Below are 22656 nucleotides of genomic sequence, written 5' to 3'. Positions count from 1 at the left end.
CAGCCCTCTTATTGCTGAGCATGCCTGGTCTAGACCTCATCTTCTGACCAGCCCATAGCCAGTGGGAGTTCCACCTGTGAGTGTTCCAGGCCCTGCAGACCATGCCGCATGGAGAACGCCATAGCTAATAAAACCATGCAGAGTCTCCAGACAGTGGCTGATGGTCAACCAACATTTCCTGAGCTCCTTTGTGTCCAAAGCTGCGTAAACAGAGGAAGACCCAGTTCTGCCCTCGAGGAGCTGCTAGTGAGGTAGAGACATGTAATTAAAGACAAAAACTATACCAGTACAGAAAGGGTAGTGGAACCCAGTGGTTTCTTTTTTTTCTTCTTCATCTTCCAGTTGGAATAGGGCTATTTGTTCTCACTGCTTCCTGGAGGAACAAGGTTCCTCCTTCCTGGAGAAGACATGCTATATGTGTTGCAAAATGACATTCAATTGTTCTGAGCTTCAAGAAGATCTGACTCCTGCTGAGATCTCCCTATCCCACTGAATAAAATGAGCAGAGCTCTGCACAGTGCCTCCTTGTAACAAAAGCCAAGTTTGAGTCTTTACTTGGGGCTACCCAGCCTCAGTAACTCATAGTGTATCAGAGAATGTGTTACCTGTGCTGAGGGGGCTGTTCAGAGGAAAGAGGAGGAAGAAGCTTCCAGAGGAAATGCCATTTCAGCTGGCTGTTGAGTTCACTAAGCAGTGAGGCTACAGAATGGTGGCCACACAAAGAAACAGTGTTTGTAAGGACCTGGAAGATGGAGAGATTGCTTGCTGGGGAACCCTGGATATATCCTTGTGGTCAGAGAGGAAGGCTGAGCAGAATGGAAGCACAGGATGGAGAATGGCAGGGCTGTGAACTTCCCATATCCTGCATGCTAAAGGCAATTTAAAGAGCTCCTTAAATTACAGCTTCTCTTGGCTTCTCTTTCCCCAGGCAGTGATAAACTGTACCATCAGTGGCTCTCCACGGTCAGGGTAAGTGTACCCCATTCAGAGCCACCCAGCCTCCTTCATGGGCTCCTGGCAGCCCCTGTGTTCTTCCTGGCCACCCACAAGGCTGCCTCAAGGCCCCAATCCTCTATTCCCTCAGCTGAAGATACTTTTGTCTCAAAGCTAGCCTGTCTTCCTTCGGGCAGAAACTGGAAAGATAGGGCTGTGCAAGGCCTGCTTGGCAGAGGAAAGAAGGAGCGCGAGGTGTCCCTCTGCTCCTGCCAGCCAAGGCCTGTTGCAAGGAATGTTGTCATCCTACGACATTTCTGGGCATCTCCTTCCAGTGCTAGTATGATTGTCACGATCCTAGGGAAGCCAAAAGTGTGTCCCTCCTGCTGCTTTGCAATATATTTTATGCAAAGGCTCCTGGGAAGATGGAAAACACATCCCTGAGAGTTTTGTTTTAATTTTTAAGTCTCCTCACCATTGATGTGAAGTTTCTTATTGAATTGGCAGCCAGATACTTAGGACTTCTGGAGCCTCTAAAGAATTCAAATTCTTGCTGAACCTTTCCATCCGTTGATCACTGAGGCCTACTATGTGCCAGACACCAGCTGGGTACTGGGGATTCGGTGGGGACACCGGCCTTGCCCTGGAGTGCTCCCAGCTTGTTTGGAAGGCAGGCACGTAAACAGGCAACACCAACATAATGTGATAAGTGTTCTCCCCCGCCCCAGGGCCAAGTGCACTGCTGCCAAGGCAGGTCCCTTGGAAGTGTCTGCAGTTGGCCGAGAGTAAGCAGCAATCCGTGAAAGACTTCCTTTGTTCTTCTTGGATGGCCAAACACAACACTTGGCAAATCAGAAGCAGCAATAAGGACCTGTTGATTGATTGATAAAGGGAGTTTCAATACTCCAAAGGACCATTTAAACAGGATTCTGAGTAATTTTGGAAGGCGGTATGGAATAAATGAGTGGGTGAAAATTTCCTATTGTCTACAACACAGGATACTTTCTAGGTCAGATTGTAATGTTTTTTTAAGTTTGAAGTTTTTAATATGAGCATTTACCAAAAATCGTGCTAAAAGTTACAGCCAGTAAAATTATATTACTGTCTCTTACTTGGTTATAAACCCACTGGTTCCAGTCTTTCTCCATTCAAATTGAACGAATGAATTTCCCAAGCCACCGCAAATCTGATTATGTGATACATTTGATTAAAAGCCCTTCAGAGCATATGGCCCCTTACCCTGCAATTCCAGGCTCTTCACAAACTACCATGTTGGGCCTCCCAGCTCACTTCTGCCCCTCCCATGATTCACTGTGCTCGGCACAGTAACCACTTGTTCCAACCAGAGCACATCTGGCTTCTGTGCTCTTTTGTATGCTATTGCTTGTTGAAAGAATTTTCTTCTCTGTCCCCCACACCAACCCTTCCTTCGTGGCCCAGGGTTCTCAGGCCTTGTCTGACTGTCCTTGTCTACGTGTTCCCTGCGTGCAGCCATTACAGCTCACCACCCGATGTGCCATTATTTACCCTGGCTCCCTCCTTCCCCCAACCTCCACTGGAGGTCTCTGAAGGCAGAATCCAGGCCTCTCTTGGCACAGAGCCCTCAGATCCTAACACAAGAGCTCTCATAACAGCCTACAGGGATGAGACTGAAGCCCAAGCTTACAGACAGCTCTGGAACAGGGCCTGCTCACTTCAGCTGCCTCCACTGCCCCCCGTAGGTAGGGCATTGCTCCCTGAGGAAAGCAATCAAGACTTCGTGTGTTCAGTCTACTTCTGCTGCAGCCATGGCTTTCATGGTGATTCAGATATTAAGGAAGGCAGCTTACCAGAGAGATTTTAAAACAACACAGAAAGCCCAGATGAGGAAAGAGAGCATATTCTCAGATGATCCTGGTTGATTAGGACCCCATTTCACCCAAGCCTGATATCAACTAGAGTCCCCAGATTTAAAACATACCCGAATACTTGTCTATTGTAACTAGACGTTCTTTTAGAAAATCACTAATGACTATGGGGAAGCTCTCATCTCAAACAACCTGAGACAGACACTGAACAGAAAGAACATTGGACTAGAAGCTCCAGTCCACACACATGCCCCTCCCCCACATATGTGAGCACACAAGCATGTGAGCACCCAAGTGAGTGCGCCATAACCCTAGTTGTGACTGCTGCAGACCAGTAACCATCTGGGCTTGCATCTCTTCTTGCATCAGTCCTGTTGAAGTGTTGCCCAACTTGATTGAAGAGAAGACATCTTTGTTGGTGTTGGCCTTCTCTACCTTCAGCTCTCATTGATGACTGACATTTTTATTATAGAAAGGAAGTGGAGCAATTCTGAATACTGTGAAAACAAAAGCAAACCCAGCTATGAAGACCGTCTACAAGTTCGTAAGTATTGGTCCTGGTCTCAGGATCCAAACAAATCCATTCCTTAGCATGTGCAGAAACTTGGATATACCTGCTGCTCTGTGGCAGAGGTGACTTGAAAACTCTCACAGTAGTTCCCACTGGTTTCCTTGCTATGAGAATTTTGTTGCATTGGTGTTTTGTGACCAGGTCCATGACATTTTGTACTGAAAGGATATCCAAAACTGTTTCTGCAGCCACTGCAGTAGAGAATTTAGAAGCTTCTAGCTTTGGCTTTTAAAAGTAACCTCAGTGGTAAAAGCTCAGGCTGTTTCATTTATGCCTGAGATCCAGAAGCAGAGCTGTAGTCTGGAAGTATCCTGACAACAACCCCTTCCTATGTGTGTCCGTCCCCATTACTATGTCAATGGAGCACTTCTTTGTAGGTTAATGAAGAGTGTGTGTGGTGGGAACAGATTCTTCATCCTCTCTCATCACTTCTGTAGGATACTCACACTCACAGCAGAGCAGAAGTAGGAGATTCCATCAGTTCCTGGTGCTCGATCTTTTGCAAGCCTCAAGTACTTGTTCTTGTGATTTCTCTTGCTTGCTATTTTGACTCTGAGCCACTGAAGTGGAATGATTTGTTTAATTTTTCATTTTTAATTGTGTTAGTCCTTTCTAATCTTTAACTATAGTTTCTATAATAGCTATAATAGGATAGGTGGCTGCCAATAGAGTCATCTAAGTCTGAAATGACATAAAATAAAAACCACAGTGTCCATTGAAATGAGACTTAGAAAATAGCACTATCAAAACAGTAAAGTCGGTTTCAGCCTTTCAGCCTGGGCAGAAAATTGATCCTGAGGCCCTGCCCTAGTGAAATATAATAGATATTCTGAATCTTGCAGCCAGTAAAGCTGCTGTTTGACTCTTCGTGGTAGCTGTCACCAGGCTGCCGAGATAAATAATTATACAGAGCAGAAGAAGGACTTGTGAAGGAAAAGGGAAAAAAAAAATCTCTGCCATCAAAATGCAGAAAATAAGATCTCTACAGCCCCTTTAAGGGATTTTTTTTTAACCTTTTACCATTGTATTTGTTTTCATAGCCATTATGTTTTCGACTTGATGATCCCATTTTTCCTTCTTTTCTAGTAATCAGAGAAGGTGATTCGCCACAGACTGAAATCAAGCGTAGTCCCTGCTGGAAACAGAAAGGGAATCTTAACTTAAATTAATTTTTCATGCAGGCAAAAGATCATGCAAAAATGGGAATAAAAGAGGTGAAAAACCGCTTGAAGCAAAAGGTACTTGAAGTTCTTATTCAAAATGTATAAGCACCATGTATGAAATGCGTGGCCACAAAAAAGTAGGATGTGATCAATAGAGGGCTGTTTGATACAGTGTTGTTAGCACACTTCAAAATGCATTACCAGCTGTCCGGGGGTTTTCACACTGTTATAAATATTCACGACAAAAAACTGTCTTCAAATAACATTAAGACTCTGGCTTAAACCCACAAAGGCAAGAAAGTTCAGAGTTACCACTGTTGGTCTGTCCGTTCCCCTCCCCACCAGGCCTGGGGTTTACAGGTGCTGGGAAAAATTGGCTTGGTCCCTCTTTCCTGGCACCATCCCCTTCCTGCTGCTACCCTCAACCCAAGGGTTGTTCATAATCCAAGCCAAGAAGCATCTCCAGGGACAGAACCATGCTGGTCCCAGCAGGCACATGAGCCCCAGGCAGATATGCACAAAGGATGGAAGGAAGAGGATGGTGTAGCTTTCACACTGTGCCCATTAAACAGGAGAGGCCCAGCAGTTTATGTTGAAGACTCTGTGCAGGGAAACAGAGGCCCTGATTGTTTCCATAGATCATTTGAAAAGTTGTCTGAGGTCACACTGACTGCATCCTGACTGAGCTCCCCCCAGCCTGAGTCTTGAGTATACAGTGAGGCTATTGCAACAGACAAGGCTTTTTGATATTTTTCCAACATGATCACAGTTATTACTGCTGCCACCCCTTGTTAAGTACTTGTTAAGGATAGTCCAGGCTAGGAGTGTTCACATTTAATCCTTAGAACAGCCCTGTGGTGTTATTCTCATTTCAGAAGTAAAGAAACTGTGGTTCAGAGGTGAAGTAATTTGCCCAAGGCCACACTATGTAAGCCTGGCACAGGCCGGATTAGATTCCAGATCTGCTGACTTCCAACAGCAGAGCTCTTACCACTACATACTTGGCACTGCCTTCCTAAAACAAGTGTTTTGTTTACCAAAAGATGTCTAAGATCACTTACTTCATTATCCCCATACCCCCAAATGTACCACTCTAATAAGGCCCTTTGTCTATCTTGGCAGGTTTGTTTTTTTTTAATTGAAAGCAGTTTCAATTTTATGAAGTCAGAAAAGACCTCTAATTAACTTGAAATGGGTCGAAGGAATTGATTCCTTCCTTTTAATTGGAAAATAATTTGCTCTGACTAAGCACTTAAATTCCTACTTTCAGCCAACAGTGAGTTCTTAACAGCTAGGATGCACATCATCCCGAAACATAAATCCAGTCAGCCTGCGACTGCAGTCTGTTGCACATTGCCAGAGGCTACCAGGTGGAATTCTTAGGTGTTGAGTTGCTAGAGATCCCTTTTTTATCTTCAGTCCCAATCACATGTAGCTGAATTGGATTGCAGATACTGAGTGGCAGGAAGGGGGCTTTTCCCTCCTTGCTGTCCAGGGTTTGGTTGGTTAGAGAGCAAAGATAGGAATCTCCTCAGGCCCCTCACACAGATATACCTGATGGCTCCCATTTCTGTCTGCCATACAGGAAACTAGAGACATCTTTTCACCATCCTGCTCAAACACACAAGTCTCTCACCTTCAGAAAAATCCCTGCTCCATAATTCCTTTCCTTGCCCCGCAACCAGACTGCAAGCACAGTCTTGTTAATGTGTTTACTTCAAGTTCATTTAAACAACCTAGATCAAGTTCCTTCCACACCACCTCCTTTTCCCTTCCTTGCTAGTATCTAAAGCTGATTCCCCCCCACACCTCCCCTTTTCTTCCCCCGTCAGTCTTTTCAAGAATAGCTTCATGAGCTAATGTTCTATAGAGAGTGTCAGTACATTTCAGGTGACACAAACGGTGAAGGCATTTTATAGAAATGTGGCTTGTCACCATTGGACTGTTGACAGATCTATTAGTGTACCCTTTTCAATTTTCACTTTTCCCCCCTTCGGTCTTACAGATTTCCACAGACATGATATTTTGCAGTTGTTCTTGGAAGAGCTATTTTGTAATTGAAACTCTAGCATTGTTCAGTACATTCAGGCCCTGGGTCTCGGGTGCTCTCTGGCTCCCTTTCTTGAGCTAATTTAGGATTTGGCTTCGCCTGACCTCTTTCACTGCAGTGGAAAACATTTCCTTGGCTTTTCTTTTTTTTTTCCTCTACCCTCCCGCCCCCTTCCCTCTACACAGAACCTATCTATGTGCCTCCCTAAACACGTCTAATACAGACATCTCAAGTTTGGTTCCTGCTATGAAATCGAAGCAGCTCCCAACAAAGATCCAATTTTCAAATGTACTGGGTTGTCACCTGGCCTCCTCTAACTCTGCATAGCAATCGTGACCTCGCAGATATCATCAAGAACCCACTCTTGCCCTCTTTGCTCTTGCCTTGGGTTTGAATTGCAAATAGAAAATGTGGGACCGACCTATGGAGAGGTCGTCACAGTATATGGAGGGTCCATCTCTAATATGACTGAGCAGGGCCCCTTCTCTGTCCCTTGTTCATTTGTGCTGCCGATTTTCAAAGCCTCTGAAAGAGGAGCTTTCAGGATATGTGTGTGACCATTGGCAAATAATTGTTCATAGATCCTATAGTGTGGCTTTATTCCACCTGCTCTGCTTCAGCCAGCGACAAAAAAAGAAAGATGGAGAACATATTTCTCTGGGTAAATGGAGCAAGGTGGTCAAGTTCTTCTATAGCCTGTGCTCCTTTGAAGTCTGACTTGCTCAAAATTAGGAAGAAGAAATGGCAAGCATGCTACCCAGCTGATGCTTCCCTAGGGAGGTGGTGGCTCTTCCCTGGTCATGTCCCTGTTAGGCGTGACCTGCAGAAGAATGCCAGCAAATTACAAATTCCACTGCTGCTCTGTGCCAGGTTGGCACAAGAATGCTCTATTTTAAAAGCAGTGGCTACACAGACTTTCTTATAACCTGCATTGAACAGTCAGATACTTACATAAGGATGTTATTTTGTGCCCTTGAGGAATGCCTGAAGTTTTTAATCCTTTTGCTTTATTTATTAAAATATGTCAACCAAACAGACCCATTTCCTAACCCTTTGTAAAGTTTCTAAGTCTTTGATCTTTAAAAAACAAATCAAGCTTGTTTAGAGTGTCTGTGATTGAAAGGAACAAATTCACAGTTGGCTTTAGTTTCTGGCCAAACATTTCCAAGTGCATTGAAGAGAGTGAGCAAGCACGCGAGGAGAGAGCCAGGTAGATAGACTCTTGTAGAACAGACATTTTCACACCTTTTCACACAGCTGTCAGCTCCCTGTCTCAAGACACATTAAAATATGCGGCAGCCTCAATCACAGACTCTCCAACTTTGGCTACTAGTTTGATATCAATATTCATCATTTAATTTACATTTGCTGTGGTGGGAGGTAAGCTAGGAAATGAAAGACACTGCACAGATCTTAGAGTGGAGATAGGTAGTTCCCCACCAGAAACAGAAAAGTCTTCACACTCATGGGGCCTTTTAAACTCCCTTTCATAGGGATTTGGTTTTTGGGCTCCTGAGGCAAATGAGCTGGGTTCAACCTTGGTGGTATAGGATGTTACCTCTGTGGCCCTGGGCGAGTTACTAAACCTCTCAAACCTAGTTCTCCTCATCCATAAACAAGAGGAAGCACAGATTTTTACTGGATTGTCATAAGGATTAGAAGAGGGGATCCATTTAAATAGCGATGGTGATAAGCCACTCCATAAATGAGTTTTTATTCTGTCCATTTGCATTTGCCCCACATCTAGAACAGCCACACCTGGGAACTTCCCAAGCACCACAGCTCTGACCAGCCACTCCCTTGGTTAAAACGTTTTCCACCTTGCTGAACTCTGCTTCCAGGCAGGCTGCTTTTTCTGGGTCTCTTCCTCAGAAAGCCTGACCCTAGCTCTCCCAACACCACACCCAGCCCTCTCTGCCCTCCTGCCTCCCCAAACCAGGTTCTTGCCTCCCTGCCTTGTTTGAGCAAGGGTATATCATGTGCTGTGCCTGTCTTCTCCACAGAGAGGTGGAGTTGAGCTCTATCAGAACTTTTTTATTCCAATAAATACTCAGGCAAGGTGATAGGAATGGCAATATTTTCTGCCTCCTTTGCTCTGCAAGAGAGAAGGGAACTGGAAGAGCCCCAGTGCTTTGAGCCTGGAGAATCCTGGGAAGAATTTGCCACCTGCAGTGGCCTCTGATCTGTGGCTCTGTCCAGTGCTCCTCCTGTGTGACCCTGCAGGAAGGAAAGAATCATCCTACCCCTTCCTGAAGCCTCTTGTTTTTGCTTTTGAAAAACGACATTTAGAAGGTCAGTTTTTGCAAACAAAGCATCAGGGAAAATTTAACAAATAAGAGAATTAAACAAAAAATAATCTCTTTTGATAGTCTGAATTTTCCTATAGTATATCCCAAACATTTTCCAGGCCACTAAATGTTGCTTCCATGTGTTATTGTTTTGAATGACTACATATAATTTATCTAATGGCCATATATACATTTAATGCATCTCATCACTGGACACCTAAATTAGTTGCCTACCCTGTAGGCAAGAATTTGCAGGAAGTCTCCCCTCCCCCCATTTTTAATGAGCCAAAGGGCATGCACATCTTTGGGGTTTTACATGTAAACTGCCGGTTTGCATACTCATCGGAAGGGTGCCAGAACACCCTTGCCCAGGCCCTTGGCTGATGTCTCTGTTCATTTTGAGGTCATAGTTTCTTTAGTAAGGGAGTCCAAAGTTGTAGGAACTGACTTCTTACTATGTGTAAGATCTCTGCCAGTAGGCACAGAGGAGCACTGTTCCTGGGGCTTTCTTGGCTCTGGGTCCTGATCTGCTTCCTGTAGTATCCTGAGAGGAAGCTGATATCCTTCCCCACTGGAGGAAATAGTGACAAAATTGAAAGATCAAAGATTAGTGGGGTGACCCTAGCCTATCACCATGCACCAAGATCAACTCAAAATGGATTAACCACCTCAACATCAGACCTGAAACTACTGAAGGACAGAGTAGGAGAGACACTAGAATTTATAGGCATAGGCAGGAACTTCCTGAACAGAGTCCCAGGGGCACAACAGATAGGGGAGAGACTTGACAAATGGGACTACTACAAAATAAAAGGTTTCTGCACAGCTAAAGACATAGCCACTAAACTAGAAAGACAGCCAACCATATGGGAAAAGATCTTCACCAGCACAGCAACGGACAAAGGCCTAATGTCCGTCATCTACAGAAAACTCAAGAAACTAATCCACTCCAAACCCCCTTTGCCCCTTAAATGGGCAAAGGAGCTAAAGAGAGAGACTTCACAGGAGAAGAAATAAAAATGGCAAAGAAACATATGAGGAAATGTTCAACATCCCTGGCTGTAAAGGAAATGCAATTAAAAACAACCCTGAGATAGCACCTCACTCCAGTTAGAATGGCCTATTCTCTGAACTCAGGCAATAACAAATGCTGAAGGGGCTGCGGAGAAAGAGGAACCCTTCTCCACTGTTGGTGGGAGTATAAACTAGTACAACCACTCTGGAGAAAAGTATGGAGGTTCCTCAAAAAACTCAGCATAGACATACCCTATGACCCAGCCCTACTACTCCTAGGCATTTATCCTGAACAACAGGACCCAGGATACCATAAAGACACCTGCACATCCATGTTTATCGCTACACAACTTACAATAGCCAAAATATGGAAACAACCCAGATGCCCCACTACAAATGAATAGATCCAAAAAATGTGGTACCTATACACAATGGAATACTATATAGCGATTAGAAATGATAAAATAATGGCATTCGCAGGGAAATGGTCAGATCTTGAACAAATAATGTTGAGCAAGACAAGCCTAGAGCACAGAGAAAAAAGGCACATGGTCTCCCTGATATGTGGTTGTTATGGGGGGGAGGGGGAACAGTAGAGATCTTGTCTGTAAAATAAACTTCTTTTCAAATGGTATTTCCACATATTTTGGTCAGCAGCATTACATTATGTCTCTAAAACCAAACAATTACTAAATAAACACAAAAAGGTCTAGGATAGACCTATCAGAGGATCACAAGAGCTCAACAGCTACATACATGTGATTATATAAGATGAGGCTAAGCAAAATGAAAGAAATCCAAGAGATGGAAACAGGATTTTATTGTTGTCGTTATGTTTAGTGTACTAGGTGAACTTCCTTTGGCCTACCCCCTGTGGTTACTGTATATGATTTTGGTGCACTGGATATTGTATATATGCTTATCTGATCTAAAGAGGGGAAAGAAAAATGAGCAAGGGTGTAACAAATATGACGAGAAATGGACTCACTGCCTTATTATGTAACTGTACCCCCTCTGTACGTCACCTCGTCAATAAAATTTAATTTAAAAAATAAGACATAAAAAAAAAGATTAGTGAGGTGAGCCACAGGATTTAGTTAGAAATCTCACATCTCTAAATAGCTAAATAAAATGAGGGTGGCTTTTTTACAATCAGGCAGATTTGTGTATTGGATACATTTGCCTTCCAGATGTTCAGCTCAAATTTACAGAGATATATTGGAAAGCCTGTGCTAGATTCAAGAGAACCCTGACCCCAAGAACTCATAGTCTGTAGGAGAGACAGATAAACAGCATGGTAGCCTGTGCTCAGTCATTCATCCTCCTCCAGATGATGGGATGAGGCCCCCTTAGTTTAGGACAACGTGCTCTTGTTATGGTTTAAATGCCAAAACCCAATAGTTCTAGCTTCCTCCACTTTTTAGCTTTGTGACCTTAGATAAGGTTTCCACACTGTTTGCCATGTAACTGTTGTGGGAATGAAGTGTGAGAGTGAAGGTCAAGGGTTTGGAAAAGTTCCCACCAGGGGCAGGCACTCCACCTAGAAAAGCTGTCTACCTTTTGCAGGGGGTGAGCTTCCAACATTCCCTTTGCACAGTGCTAGGATGTTTTTCAAAGCTTCCCCATATCTCATTTAACCCATTCTTCCAGTGGCTTTGAAGTTTGCCAAGCCACTGGTAGCCTCCCTGTTGTAAAAAGGAAGAAATAGTTGCAGAGGTTGGGTGAGCAGGCAGCTAGCAGCTAGTCCGTGGTATAAATAAAACTAGGGAAATAGCTTAAACTAAGATAATTTCCCCAAAACTACCACATGCATTTTTAAATACCTATTATCTTATAGCTTTACAGTTAATACAAGTTCTTACCATGTTACCTTTTTTTTCATCTACACACACACACTTTACAATATTGTTTCTGAACCAGAAGTGAATTTTTTGTTTGTCCTTATTAAACCTCTGTGTTAATCCTCTAGGTGCTCTCACCTGGATCCCAAATGCCCCTTTTACTCTTTGTTGCTTTCTGGCACACAAGGAGCCCCTGTCCTCTTTGTTCCACTTGACCTGAGGGCCTTGGAGCAGCCCCTTTCCAAACAATCCATTTCTAATTGGCTGTCGGCAGCCTCTTTCATCATTGAGTCTTAGCCTGGCTGAACCTGACTGGTGTGATATGGGCCAAGCCCTCCCCCTAAAGCAAGGAGGTCATCACCTATGTCATGTCCCAAGCAGAGAGATTTCTCAAGGCTGGCCTCTACAGGCAGTTGGTTCCCTAGGAATGGAGGCCTGGTGCTAGGCAGCTGGATGTAGAAGGTCAAATTACATACACATAGTGGGAGAAAGTGATTGCTATTGTTTATTGAGTAGCTAATATTCCCTCCACTGGTATTGCATTACTTATCTCCATTAATCCTCACAAATACCATCTTCCCATTTCACAGATGAAGAACCTGAGGCTTTGAGGTGATAAATATATATACATATATTTCCCCTTTAATACACAGTTATTCAATACACAACACTTTCCCTCGTTTGCTGCCATAACCATTTCTATTCAGCTGAGAAGTTACTAGTGACCAGTTATCAAAAGTCTCCCATTGTGCAAAATTTAATGGATACTAAAGGCATACGTTCTGTTGGCCAAAATATACTTTTGTTCATACAATGAAAATAATTAGAAATTTTATTTGCTATTTAATTTAGGATGTGAGTTATTCTTACATGGTGAAAATGATTAAACATTGTCTGTTTATATATTTATTCCTGGTCTTAACTAGTGAAGATTTAAGCAACTTCGTTAACCTGAATAAAACATGCATTGCTCATGGCACAAGTGGGCCACATCTATGTTCCAAATGCCCCTTGTGTAACTCAGATGCCAGGGCTAGCCACCTGAGTCAGTTGGCACCTTTGGGTGTTTCTTTTCCTTAGAATTTGATTGATCAGATGCACAAATGAAATGTAAATTTTTGGATTTAAAAATATGTCTAGGTTCCCCAATTTTTTCTCAAGTCAAGGAGCTCAGAATTCAGAAAGAATAAGGGGTAGAAAAGAGAAGGCATGAGCACACATGCTCACAAACAGTAACATCATCAGCACACAAATGTAGGAAAATGTCCACACTCACAAATAATCAAAGTAATGCAAATTAAAACAACAATGAGGTCTGTTTTTCACCTATTAAATTAGCGATACTTTTTTTTTAAATGATAAGACTAATAAGTACTGTGAAACTGTAGTGCATCTATTGTAGGTAGTTGGTGTAAATTGGAAAGCAATTTAGTAAAATGAACATAAAGCCTTAAAAAGGTTTTTATCTTTTGACCTAGTAATTTCATTCCTAAGGATTTCTATAGAAATAATTTAAAAGGAAAGACTAACATATATTTAGAAAGTTAAAAAAATAGAAACAAAAACCCAATAGTAATGGGATTATTCATTAAATTACATGTCTGCTCAAAAATATTATGCATCCATTAAAATTATTATTATAATGACTAGCTCCATGGTGATGCTTACATTGGGAAAAACAGGATATAAAATTATGCATGAGCTATGATTGCAAGTAAAATTTAAATGTCTGCATATAGACAAAGTGAATATGTAAAATGAAAATAACTGTATAAGATAATATGAAGATGATTTTTTTCACTCTTGTAAATTATATTACCTTAATATTTTGTCTTTTCTAATCCTTGAAAGTCAAAGCACCAAGTTAGCTCCCATTGCTTCCATTAGTCCCAGAAGGGAGGTCCTTGGCTGGGGGGTTATGGGTTGTGAGGGGACACTGATGCCACCCCGACACCAACCCTAAACCATCATCCTTCCTACAGGACATCACAGAGAATGGCTGTGCCCCCACTGCAGAAGAATCACTGCCCAGGACTGCACCATCCCCACTGGTGGAAGCCAAGGACCCCAAACTGCGAGAAGACCGGAGGCCAATCACAGTCCACTTCGGGCAGGTGTGTACCCTGGGCCTGTATGTGTTTTGGGGGGTGAGGGGTAGGGGGTGGGGGGGGCAGCATTTGTTTTATTTGCAAAAGAAACTGTAGTACATGCAGCAGATGATTTTTCATTCCAGCTTTCCATAGAGCAGCTCCATAGAGTTTTTCCTATGGTCCAATGTTTATGTGGTTGCAAACATGTTTTGAAGATGTTCTTCAGAAATTTCAGGAGACAGTATAGCGCTGGTCATCAGCTAGCCCTGCTGTTGAATGGAGTGATTAAATATAGCTGCCGCCACCCTCGCTCCCAGACACTGCCTTTCAGGTGTCTGTTATCTCGGCATCTCATTAAAACACTTTAGCATCCCAGGCCTTTCTTTGCACCTTCAAATAAAAGGCAACCAGAAAACTCTTATTTAAAAAATCAATTAGGAGTTCTTTATTAATATACTTCCTGAAAATCAATATCCAGAGTCGTGCTTCTCAGACTAAGCACCCTGGCTGTGGTTCTGTAGATCCAGTTCTTACCCAACTATTTGCAAAGACCTCAGCATTTGAAAAATTGTCTGTACTTGGGGGGGGGGTTCCCCTTAAGTAACACATTGTACTCTGTATAGAAACTAAAATTAAATTGTATTGCAGTTAAAATTTTTATTGAAAAGGTTATATAGGGGCTGGGGATCTGGCTCAGCGGAAGAGCGCCTGCCTGGCGAGCACAAGGCCCCAAGTTCGGTCCTCAGCTCTGGGGAAAAAAAAAAAAGAAAGAAAAGGTTATATACTCTTCCTTACTTCTTATCAATCATCCTCTCAGTTGTCAAACATTATAATTTTTCTGTGTTTGTGGAAAATGGCTCTGTTGGTTAGGTACAACTGTACAAATCAATTTTTGAGGTTTTTTGGGTTCGGGTTTTGGTTTTAGCTTCTAGAGATCAGACTCAGGGCCTTGTGCGCTTGCTAGTTCTTGCAAAGATATTTTGAATCACCTGATTTTCTAATCATTTATCAATGAGGCATGATTAAATTCGTTTCTGTGATTGTCATTTCAACCACCAAGAATCGCACATTTAGAAAATTCCTGGTTTTGACAGGTTAATCAAATGCCTACTATGTACCAGACATTGAGCTGTTTAGAAATGAACTGATGAAATTGTTGCAGTGGGTTATTATTGTAAGATGTGAATTGATTGAAACATGAGAATCATTTTTCTCTAATCTTCTCATATGTTCATACATCTATAACTTGGGGAAATTCACCCCCTTTTCTGATTTTAGACTTGAAAGAGATGTTGTAGAAATTGCAATGTAGTGCAAGAAAGAAGTGTGAAGAGGGTGGTACTCATTTGGCTAATGATCATCTTCAAACTGGCCTGGTGTCCTCAGCCCTGAAGAACCGCTTCCTCCCTGGCTTAGGCCCTGTTGGAGAAATCCACACCCCAGTTCCTGGCTGCTTTTGCTGAAAGCACAACCCTGGCTGTCACCAGCATGGCATTCCAGAGTCAGCTTCCTGCTTTCCTTTGTCCTCATTCCTGCACACACGAACCTGCCCATGAAAGGAGCCCCTCGCTGGAGTTTGGAGCCCATTACAGAGAAAGAGGGGGCGGGGGAGAGGGATTTCATGGTGTTAAACATTCCATTTTTCGAAACACAAAAAAAGGAGGCCCTATTTGAAATGAAGAAAGACCTTCTTTCCATTTCAGCCAGAAGTAGAGATGCTTTAATGTCATTCCCAGCTAAATGCAGAATAAAAGTGTGTGTGCACACGCGGGTGGGGATAAACAATTAAAAAAGCCACCCCAAACTCTGTTGAAATAAGAGCTGTCTGTGCCTTCACAGGTCTGCAAACTGGAGAGGATGAAAGTGGCTTTTTTCCCCCCACCCCGTTTGTCACTTCCCTCACGTGGCTGCCAGCATTATGCAAGTGTACAAGAAGGCAGGATTTTTTTTTAATGCATGCATGCGGATTAAGGTCAAGCCCCTAGTATCAGCCATGCAGCGGGCTCTCCCAGCTGCAACCACAGAGCCTACCCACAGCCGAGAGATGCCTTAATTGAGACGTGCTGTCAAAGTGACAAACACATTTGCATACAGTCTACACTCTATTTATTTTCTCTGGAAAGGTCTACAGTCTGCTGTTGGTTGAACATTCTTAATCAGTTTGCTGTAAGTGAACTGCCAGCTAGCTAGCTCACTTGTGCCGGCCTCTTCATTAGGTGACAGATTAGCTGGGGGGGTGGGGAGAAGGGGAGGGGGGAGATGGGCCAGGGAAGCTCAGACCCCTTTCTTTTAACTCTTTCCAGCTTTGCCCCCTGCATGGTAGGTTGTCCGTCTGCCTTTCCCCAGGCACTTTGATAGGCCACTGGTCACAGCAGGTAGAGCTTACCATGGTAGATAGCTTAAGTTTTAGGGACTTGGTCATCTTCCTAAACAATAGGCCTTTGAGTTCCAGTTCAAAAATATTTGGCCTACTCTCCTGCCAGCTGCACTATTTTTTTGGTTACTTGATAGTTTTCTTTAAACAGATTCAAACCTGCCATACATATTATGCTTAGCCTTATCTTAAGCAGTTGGTAAAATCATAGGTTTGACATACTAGTGCAAGTTCTAAGCACGTAAAAAATTTTTGAATGTTAATCTGTGAATCACCAAAGCCATTCATATAGCCCTAGTGATAATACTCTCTTTGGAGAAAAAATAGACACACACACACATACACACACACACACACACACACACACACACACACACACACACACACAATATCTGTGTCATCTCTGCTACAGACCTTTGAGAAAAGAGATTATTCACCTTATTTTATGGGCCCAGAGCTGGAACTCAGAACTCAGCTGGGTCCTGCAGGGACTTGCCCAGGTGCTGTCACCAGCATGGGAACCCAGGACCATCATGACTGGAGCCTCGGCTGGCTCCCTCCTCAGGCAGACCTATGCTGTTCATACGTCATTAAAGCCAGAGTGCCCCAGAAAATAAGTTACCTCGCCAGATCGCATGTGCTCACCTCAGAAATATCTTCACCTTGGGTTTCTGTTCCTGTGGGAGTCATTCTTTAAGAACCCTAGCTGCAGAAAAAATGAATAAATAAGAAAAAAAAAGACCATTTAGCTGTCCAGAGAGGGGTAAGTGTTAGGCTCTGTATCCAGGACTGGCAAGGAGAGAGCTTGGCATCCAGGCAAGGGTGATCACTACTAGAAAGACAAGGTGCCCTCTTGCCTTTGGCTTCAGTTTCTCCTTCAAGACTGAGACCAGCCCCCCATTGATTATATGTTTCTTACTCTATACACAATGTATAAGATAAATAAGTCTTCTGTCTTCACCCTCATAGGGCATGATGAAGACAGCCCCAGGGCAATGAGAGTGTTAAGCCCAGAGTGTTCTGAGGACCCACAGAGGCAACGTCTCCTTACCACCCAGGACCCTACATAGTCTCAAGTTGGACCCTTTATTAAAAGATATTTTGTCAACAAGCCAAAGTCACTATAATTCATTTGTTTGCTAAAGCAGACATATAGTATGTAACCTAGAGCTTGTAGTGAGCAAAATAAATGGATTTTTACTTAGCCTCTGCATCTGGATCAGGGGTGGTTTATTTGAACAGTTTAAAGGTATCAAGTAGCTTGCAAATGTCTATTCTTACCTTGGAACATTATGGAATGATTTTTCTCCCCAAATTGAGAAATAAGATTCAGGAGAGAAACAAATGAGATTTTAAATGCCAGCTTTTTTAACATAAGACTAAAAAGAGAACATTACATTAGACTTGAGGCCAAATGGTTGTTAAAGCATCGCCTGTGACTTTGAAAGGCTGAGTTATTCCACACGGAGTGAGTGGACAGTGGTAGAGGAGCTGCCAGCCCAGGAAAGAGCATGCTCAGTTCCTTTCCAGACTCAAAGAGAGGACCTCACTGCTTCTCAACAGGGGTGGGGAGACAAGGCAAAACAAACCCAGGATCCCCTACCTTTGTCCTCTGGGATGGGGAATGGAAAGTCCTCCTCTGCAGAGCCTGGGCAGCTGCAGCTGCATCATCATGCTCATTCTGTCAGCAGAGTCAGCAGAGGTGGCACCCCATCAAAACTACACCCTGTATTTAGTCGGATGGCCCGGGTCACTGAACGCTTTCATATTCTAGCTCCTGAACTGAATCTTAACCACCTACTGGTAAAGGAGAAGTCCTGGAGAGACAGAGTTTTTACTCATGCCAGTTTTAGAGCTTGAACTCAGCCTGGGCACTGTTCCTGACCTGTTTTGCTCAAGGCTAGTGCTCTGCCACTTTGAGTCACAGCTCCACTTCTGGTTTTTTTGGTGGTTAATTGGAATAATAGTCTTACAGACTTTCCTGCGTGGGCTGGCTTCATACCAGGATCCTCAGGTCTCAGCCTCCTCAATAGCTAGGATTACAGGCATAAGCCACTGGCACCTGGCAAGGAAGAAAGCCTTTTACCCATTACACAAATGAGGAAAGCAGCTTGGGCAATGTTTGCTGGAGAGAGTAGCTCAAGCCTGCTCCAAAGCCAGCAGCAACACCTCTGCTTCACTGGGACAATGGATTTTAGTTCTGTGTGGGCTTCCAATTCTGTGGGCCTGGGTCAGTCTGCCCCCCCCCCAAAAAAAAGACTCCAAAGTTTGTATATTGAAAGGCACCTCTGTTCTCCCATTTGAACAAAGGTTTCTAAGTTTCTGTATTGCAGAGTTTTTTGTTTGTTTGTTTGTTTTGGCCAGTCCTGGGGCTTGAACTCAGGGCCTGAGCACTATCTTTGGCTTCTTTTTGCTCAAGGCTAGCATTCTGCCACTTGAGCCACAGCGCCACTTCTGGCCATTTTCTGTATATGTGGTGCTGGGGAATTGAACCCAGGGCCTCATGTATACAAGGCAAGCACTCTTGCCACTAGGCCATATCCCTAGCCCCTGTATTGCAGAGTTTTTAAGAGCTGATTAAACCAGAGTTCTAACCAGGCACTACTGCAGATTCCCAGACAAAGAGGTTTGGATACCCTGCTAGGGCCAGCTCTTGGCATGTCATTGTCTGTCTATATGCTTGCCCAGTTTTGGTATTTACAATTTTGAGCTTTTATTTCCCGTCTTGTGCTGGAGGCTGTCCAGCAAGCATATGCCCTTATAGTATCATAGCTCTAAGAAATTCCCTCTGCCCATTGAGCTTGGAAGTCACACCTAAATTCCCTTCAATTTAGCTGCTCCTCCCAGGCACCTCCAGCAGGTGTCCCGTACTCTCCAACGCCTCACACACGGGCTTCCAGCGTGAACATACTCTTCCTGCCAAGATCCCTCCACCTTCTCCATCCCTTGTCTCAGCAAATGGCGCTGCTGAGCCTGATCCATAGCCCTAGAGACTCTTGGTCCCACCTCCTGAACTCTATACAGTTCCTTCCCCCCCCCCCCCATCAACTGTGCCACAGCCTTAGTGCACACTTTGAAACTGCTCACCTGCATTGTGCCAATCTCCTAACTGGCATTCCTCACGTGACCTTGCAGAGGGCCACCTGAAGTGTATGCAAGGGGCCATGTCAACTTAGCCTCCTTTAAAGATTTCAGCCTTCCCCGTGGCCTGTCCTATTAAGCCCTTTACCATCAGCCTGTCCAATCCCAGAATAGGTCTCTTCTATAAATCTCCCCAGCTCCCCTAAAAAGAGCTGTGCTACTTTGTGCTACTCAAGGACTTTGCTCATGACACCCTTCTCAAAACAGTCTTCAGTGCGCATCTCCCTCACAAGATCATGCACCTATCAGAAGTCCACCTTCTCTTCCAGGGCCTGGCATGGAGCTGGGAGTCAGTATATCCTGGGATCTTGTTATTGCTGTGGGTGTTTAAATTCGGCCCTAACTTATTATTGTTTAAGTGTTGCTGTGTTTCCTACGAGTTAGTTAATTTTATGTATGTTGCTATGCTTCTATTTCTGTCCATTTGAAGAAGAAATATGAATATTCAATTAGTGGTCAAAAATTATTTCCAAACTTACACTCTATAAATAAGGATTGGTTTCAATGTAGAAACAGCTCTGTTTTATAGAAACTTATATCCCGTCTTATTTTATTTTGTGTGTTTTTATGAGGTCTTGAGGTCAGTCATAAATGTTCAGAAAGTCCCAGGGAGAGGAACTAGGCAGAGGACTGGGGTCCCCTTCCCCTGGCACCCCAAGGATGCTACACATACCTATTTGGGGGGAGGGGAGAATAGAGGAGAGAGAGGACTGTTATCTCTTGAATTACAGGGAATAAAGCAATTGTATAAACCAGACATAAAGGCTTACCTGTAAAAGACACTAAAATACATAGCCAGATACAAAATGGACCCTAATTTGAACTATATGGAATTTTGTTTGGGATTTTGTGTTGTTGTTTGGGTGGGGGTGTTTTAGGTCAATCATGGGCTTGAACTTAGGGCCTGGGTGCCATCCCTGAGCTTTTCTGCTTAAAGCTAGGACTCTACCACTTGGAGCCACATTCCACGTCTGGTTTTCTGCTGGTTAATTGGAGATAAGAATCTCATTGACTTTCCTGCCTGGGCTGATTTCAATCTGTGAACCTCAGAGTAGCTGGAGTGACAGACATGAGCCACCAGTGCCCAGTGGGTTTTTTGTTTTTGTTTAAAGGCATTCTTAGGGAAGTTGGACATTTTGAAGATAGACTGGGACATTGTAGATGATATTGTTAATATTGCAGCTTTTAGTGTATTTCTTCTCTTTGTACTTAGGAGATTCTTGCCAAAGTATGTAGAAGTGAAATATGATGCCAGAAACTTACTTTCAAATGGCCAAAAACTTATACATATATATATATAGGTATATATATATATATATATATATGCACATATATAGACACACACATGTATATAGATTTTAGAATCAGCCATCTCTGGGCTTAAATTTCAGCTTTAACTTAAACTTTAATGTCGACGAAGCCCTGTTTCCTCCTCTTTCATCCAGGAGTGATAATACTACATCATAGATTATTACTATTGTTACTAACTGGGACATACCTATAAGTATTTGGCTCGGTGCTGGCCTCTAGGCCAGTGTCTTTCTCGTGGCTGGCTGTCCCCATCGAGTTGCCTCACAACCGACCCTTTCTTCCCTGTGTTTGGCCTTGCATGATCTTAGGTCTTAGAACACATACTTCCACAGGCTATCCTCCTGCCACTTGTGCTTGTAGCTGGCCTGCATCCTCACAGCTCTTGGCAAGAGAGGCAAGGCTGAAGCCAAGAAGAGGTACATGCCATTATATGGAGGGAGAGGTACCGGAGGCATGGACAGATGCTAAAGATGGCCTGTCATAGAACCTCATTCAGAGTCCAGAGCAGAATAGGGATGGAGGGAGGGGAAGATTTGAGCAGCCTGAACCAAGTGTAAGCAAGTTAGTAAGTATTAGGGTCTATAGTCCAAAGTCATTTTCTTGGCCAGACTTAGCTCAGTCATGCTCTCAGAACCTAGCAGGCAAAGCTCCCTACTCCTCCCAACCCTATTTCCAAATCAGATTTCCCCCCTTTCATTGCCCTCTCCCTGCCCATCCTTGTCTCCCTACCATATTACCCACAGCTCTCCTGCTCTGGTTCTACCTTCATGCCACCTACAGAGTGACTGTCACAGCACCCTACCCTTTGTTCTGGCAAGTAGATGTCCAAAGTTGTTTGGGCTGGGCCACTGCTGTTACCCAAAATAGTGTGATGCCTAGCTGGTGGTAGGTCACTGTGGAGGGTGACTGGCCAGCCTGCCTTCACACATGTACTTGCCCTTGTTCAACGGGTGATACCCAGACACCTCTCTCTGATGGAGCTGGATAAAGGTGGCCAGGTTGGCTCCTTGGGACAAAGATATTAGATTTCAGGAGAGAAAAGTTCCCCATCAAAGAGAGATCAGCTTGTGGAGGCTCATGGGCCGAGTTGGATACTCAAAAGGTTTCTGACAAAGTGTTCAATGTTGCCGCCCAGAAGCAGTCCTCTCATAGCAGGAAGCTGGCCAGCCCAGAGATCTCAGTGGTATGAATCAAAGCTCCATCTGTGCCTGGTAGGGCTGGAGAAACCTCAGCGGCCAATGCAGAGCCAGCCTCAGAACAGCATATTCTGAGCTATACCAGGTCTGTGCAGCCCAGGCTGAAGAAGGGCTGAGGCCAAGGTCGGTCTCCCCTCGTGATCCCCCTCCTTCTGGGACATGAGCACTAGAGTGTAGGCTGAGCCCCTCGTGTGTGCTGGATGTAAGGCTGATAGAAGAGCAGCTTCAGGAGTCCTGGGGCTGGCTGCTCACCATCCACATGTGAGAGCTGGAGTGCTGAAGAAACAGGCCTCTCTCCCGACAGGACTACAGGCAGCCATGCCAGGAGCTTAGCCATGCCATCTTCCCAGCCACCCACAGGGTCTCAGGAGAAGACAGCCTTAGAGGGGATGGAGACTTGGCCAAGGACAAGCAGCTCAGAAGCAGTAGTCAGGGTTCAGAGCCACATTGTTGACTGAAGCTCAGCTCTTGCCCAGCTCTGCTAAGAACATAGCAACTTCCTGCTGGGTTTGGAGAGTCAGACCCAGTACTTCAGATTGGGTGAGTGAGTCCCAGGATACTGAGCCACAAGTGAGATGTTGTTCCTGGTTTCCTTCCTGGGCTTCATTTGGCACCAAAATAAGTGTCCTGAACCTGGTGGACACTTAGTGCACCAAGCCCACCATTAATCACAAAAGCATTCTGAGCGCTTTTGTAGTATGGGTGAGGGAAGAGAATATAGGATACAAATTGAGCAAGTGTAGGAGTCAGTATTGGTGGTGTTGGCTGCCACTTCAGCTCCAAAGACCAGGGCCCATGTTGGGAATCTCAGTTGGTTAAGATACATGCAATTGCAGG

The 22656-nt window shown here is 44.0% G+C and overlaps 1 protein-coding gene across 9 annotated transcripts in view; it reads left to right on the top strand.

The window, feature by feature from the left end:
- Nucleotides 1-22656, top strand: part of Dennd1a (DENN domain containing 1A) — a 453328-nt gene that overhangs the window by 390007 nt on the left and 40665 nt on the right. For all 9 annotated transcript variants that reach the window (XM_048342185.1, XM_048342167.1, XM_048342121.1 and 6 more), the window contains 4 exons: nucleotides 929-969; nucleotides 3253-3324; nucleotides 4533-4589; nucleotides 13690-13821. In XM_048342185.1, coding sequence (XP_048198142.1) covers nucleotides 929-969; nucleotides 3253-3324; nucleotides 4533-4589; nucleotides 13690-13821 — 302 coding nt within the window. The remainder of the gene's footprint in view (nucleotides 1-928; nucleotides 970-3252; nucleotides 3325-4532; nucleotides 4590-13689; nucleotides 13822-22656) is intronic.

The sequence above is a fragment of the Perognathus longimembris genome, chromosome 1, assembly GCF_023159225.1.
Source record: "Perognathus longimembris pacificus isolate PPM17 chromosome 1, ASM2315922v1, whole genome shotgun sequence".
In the NCBI taxonomy this organism is placed as follows: domain Eukaryota; kingdom Metazoa; phylum Chordata; class Mammalia; order Rodentia; family Heteromyidae; genus Perognathus; species Perognathus longimembris.
Note: the sequence above shows the minus strand (reverse complement) of the source record. Positions and strands in the feature narration are given on the sequence as shown.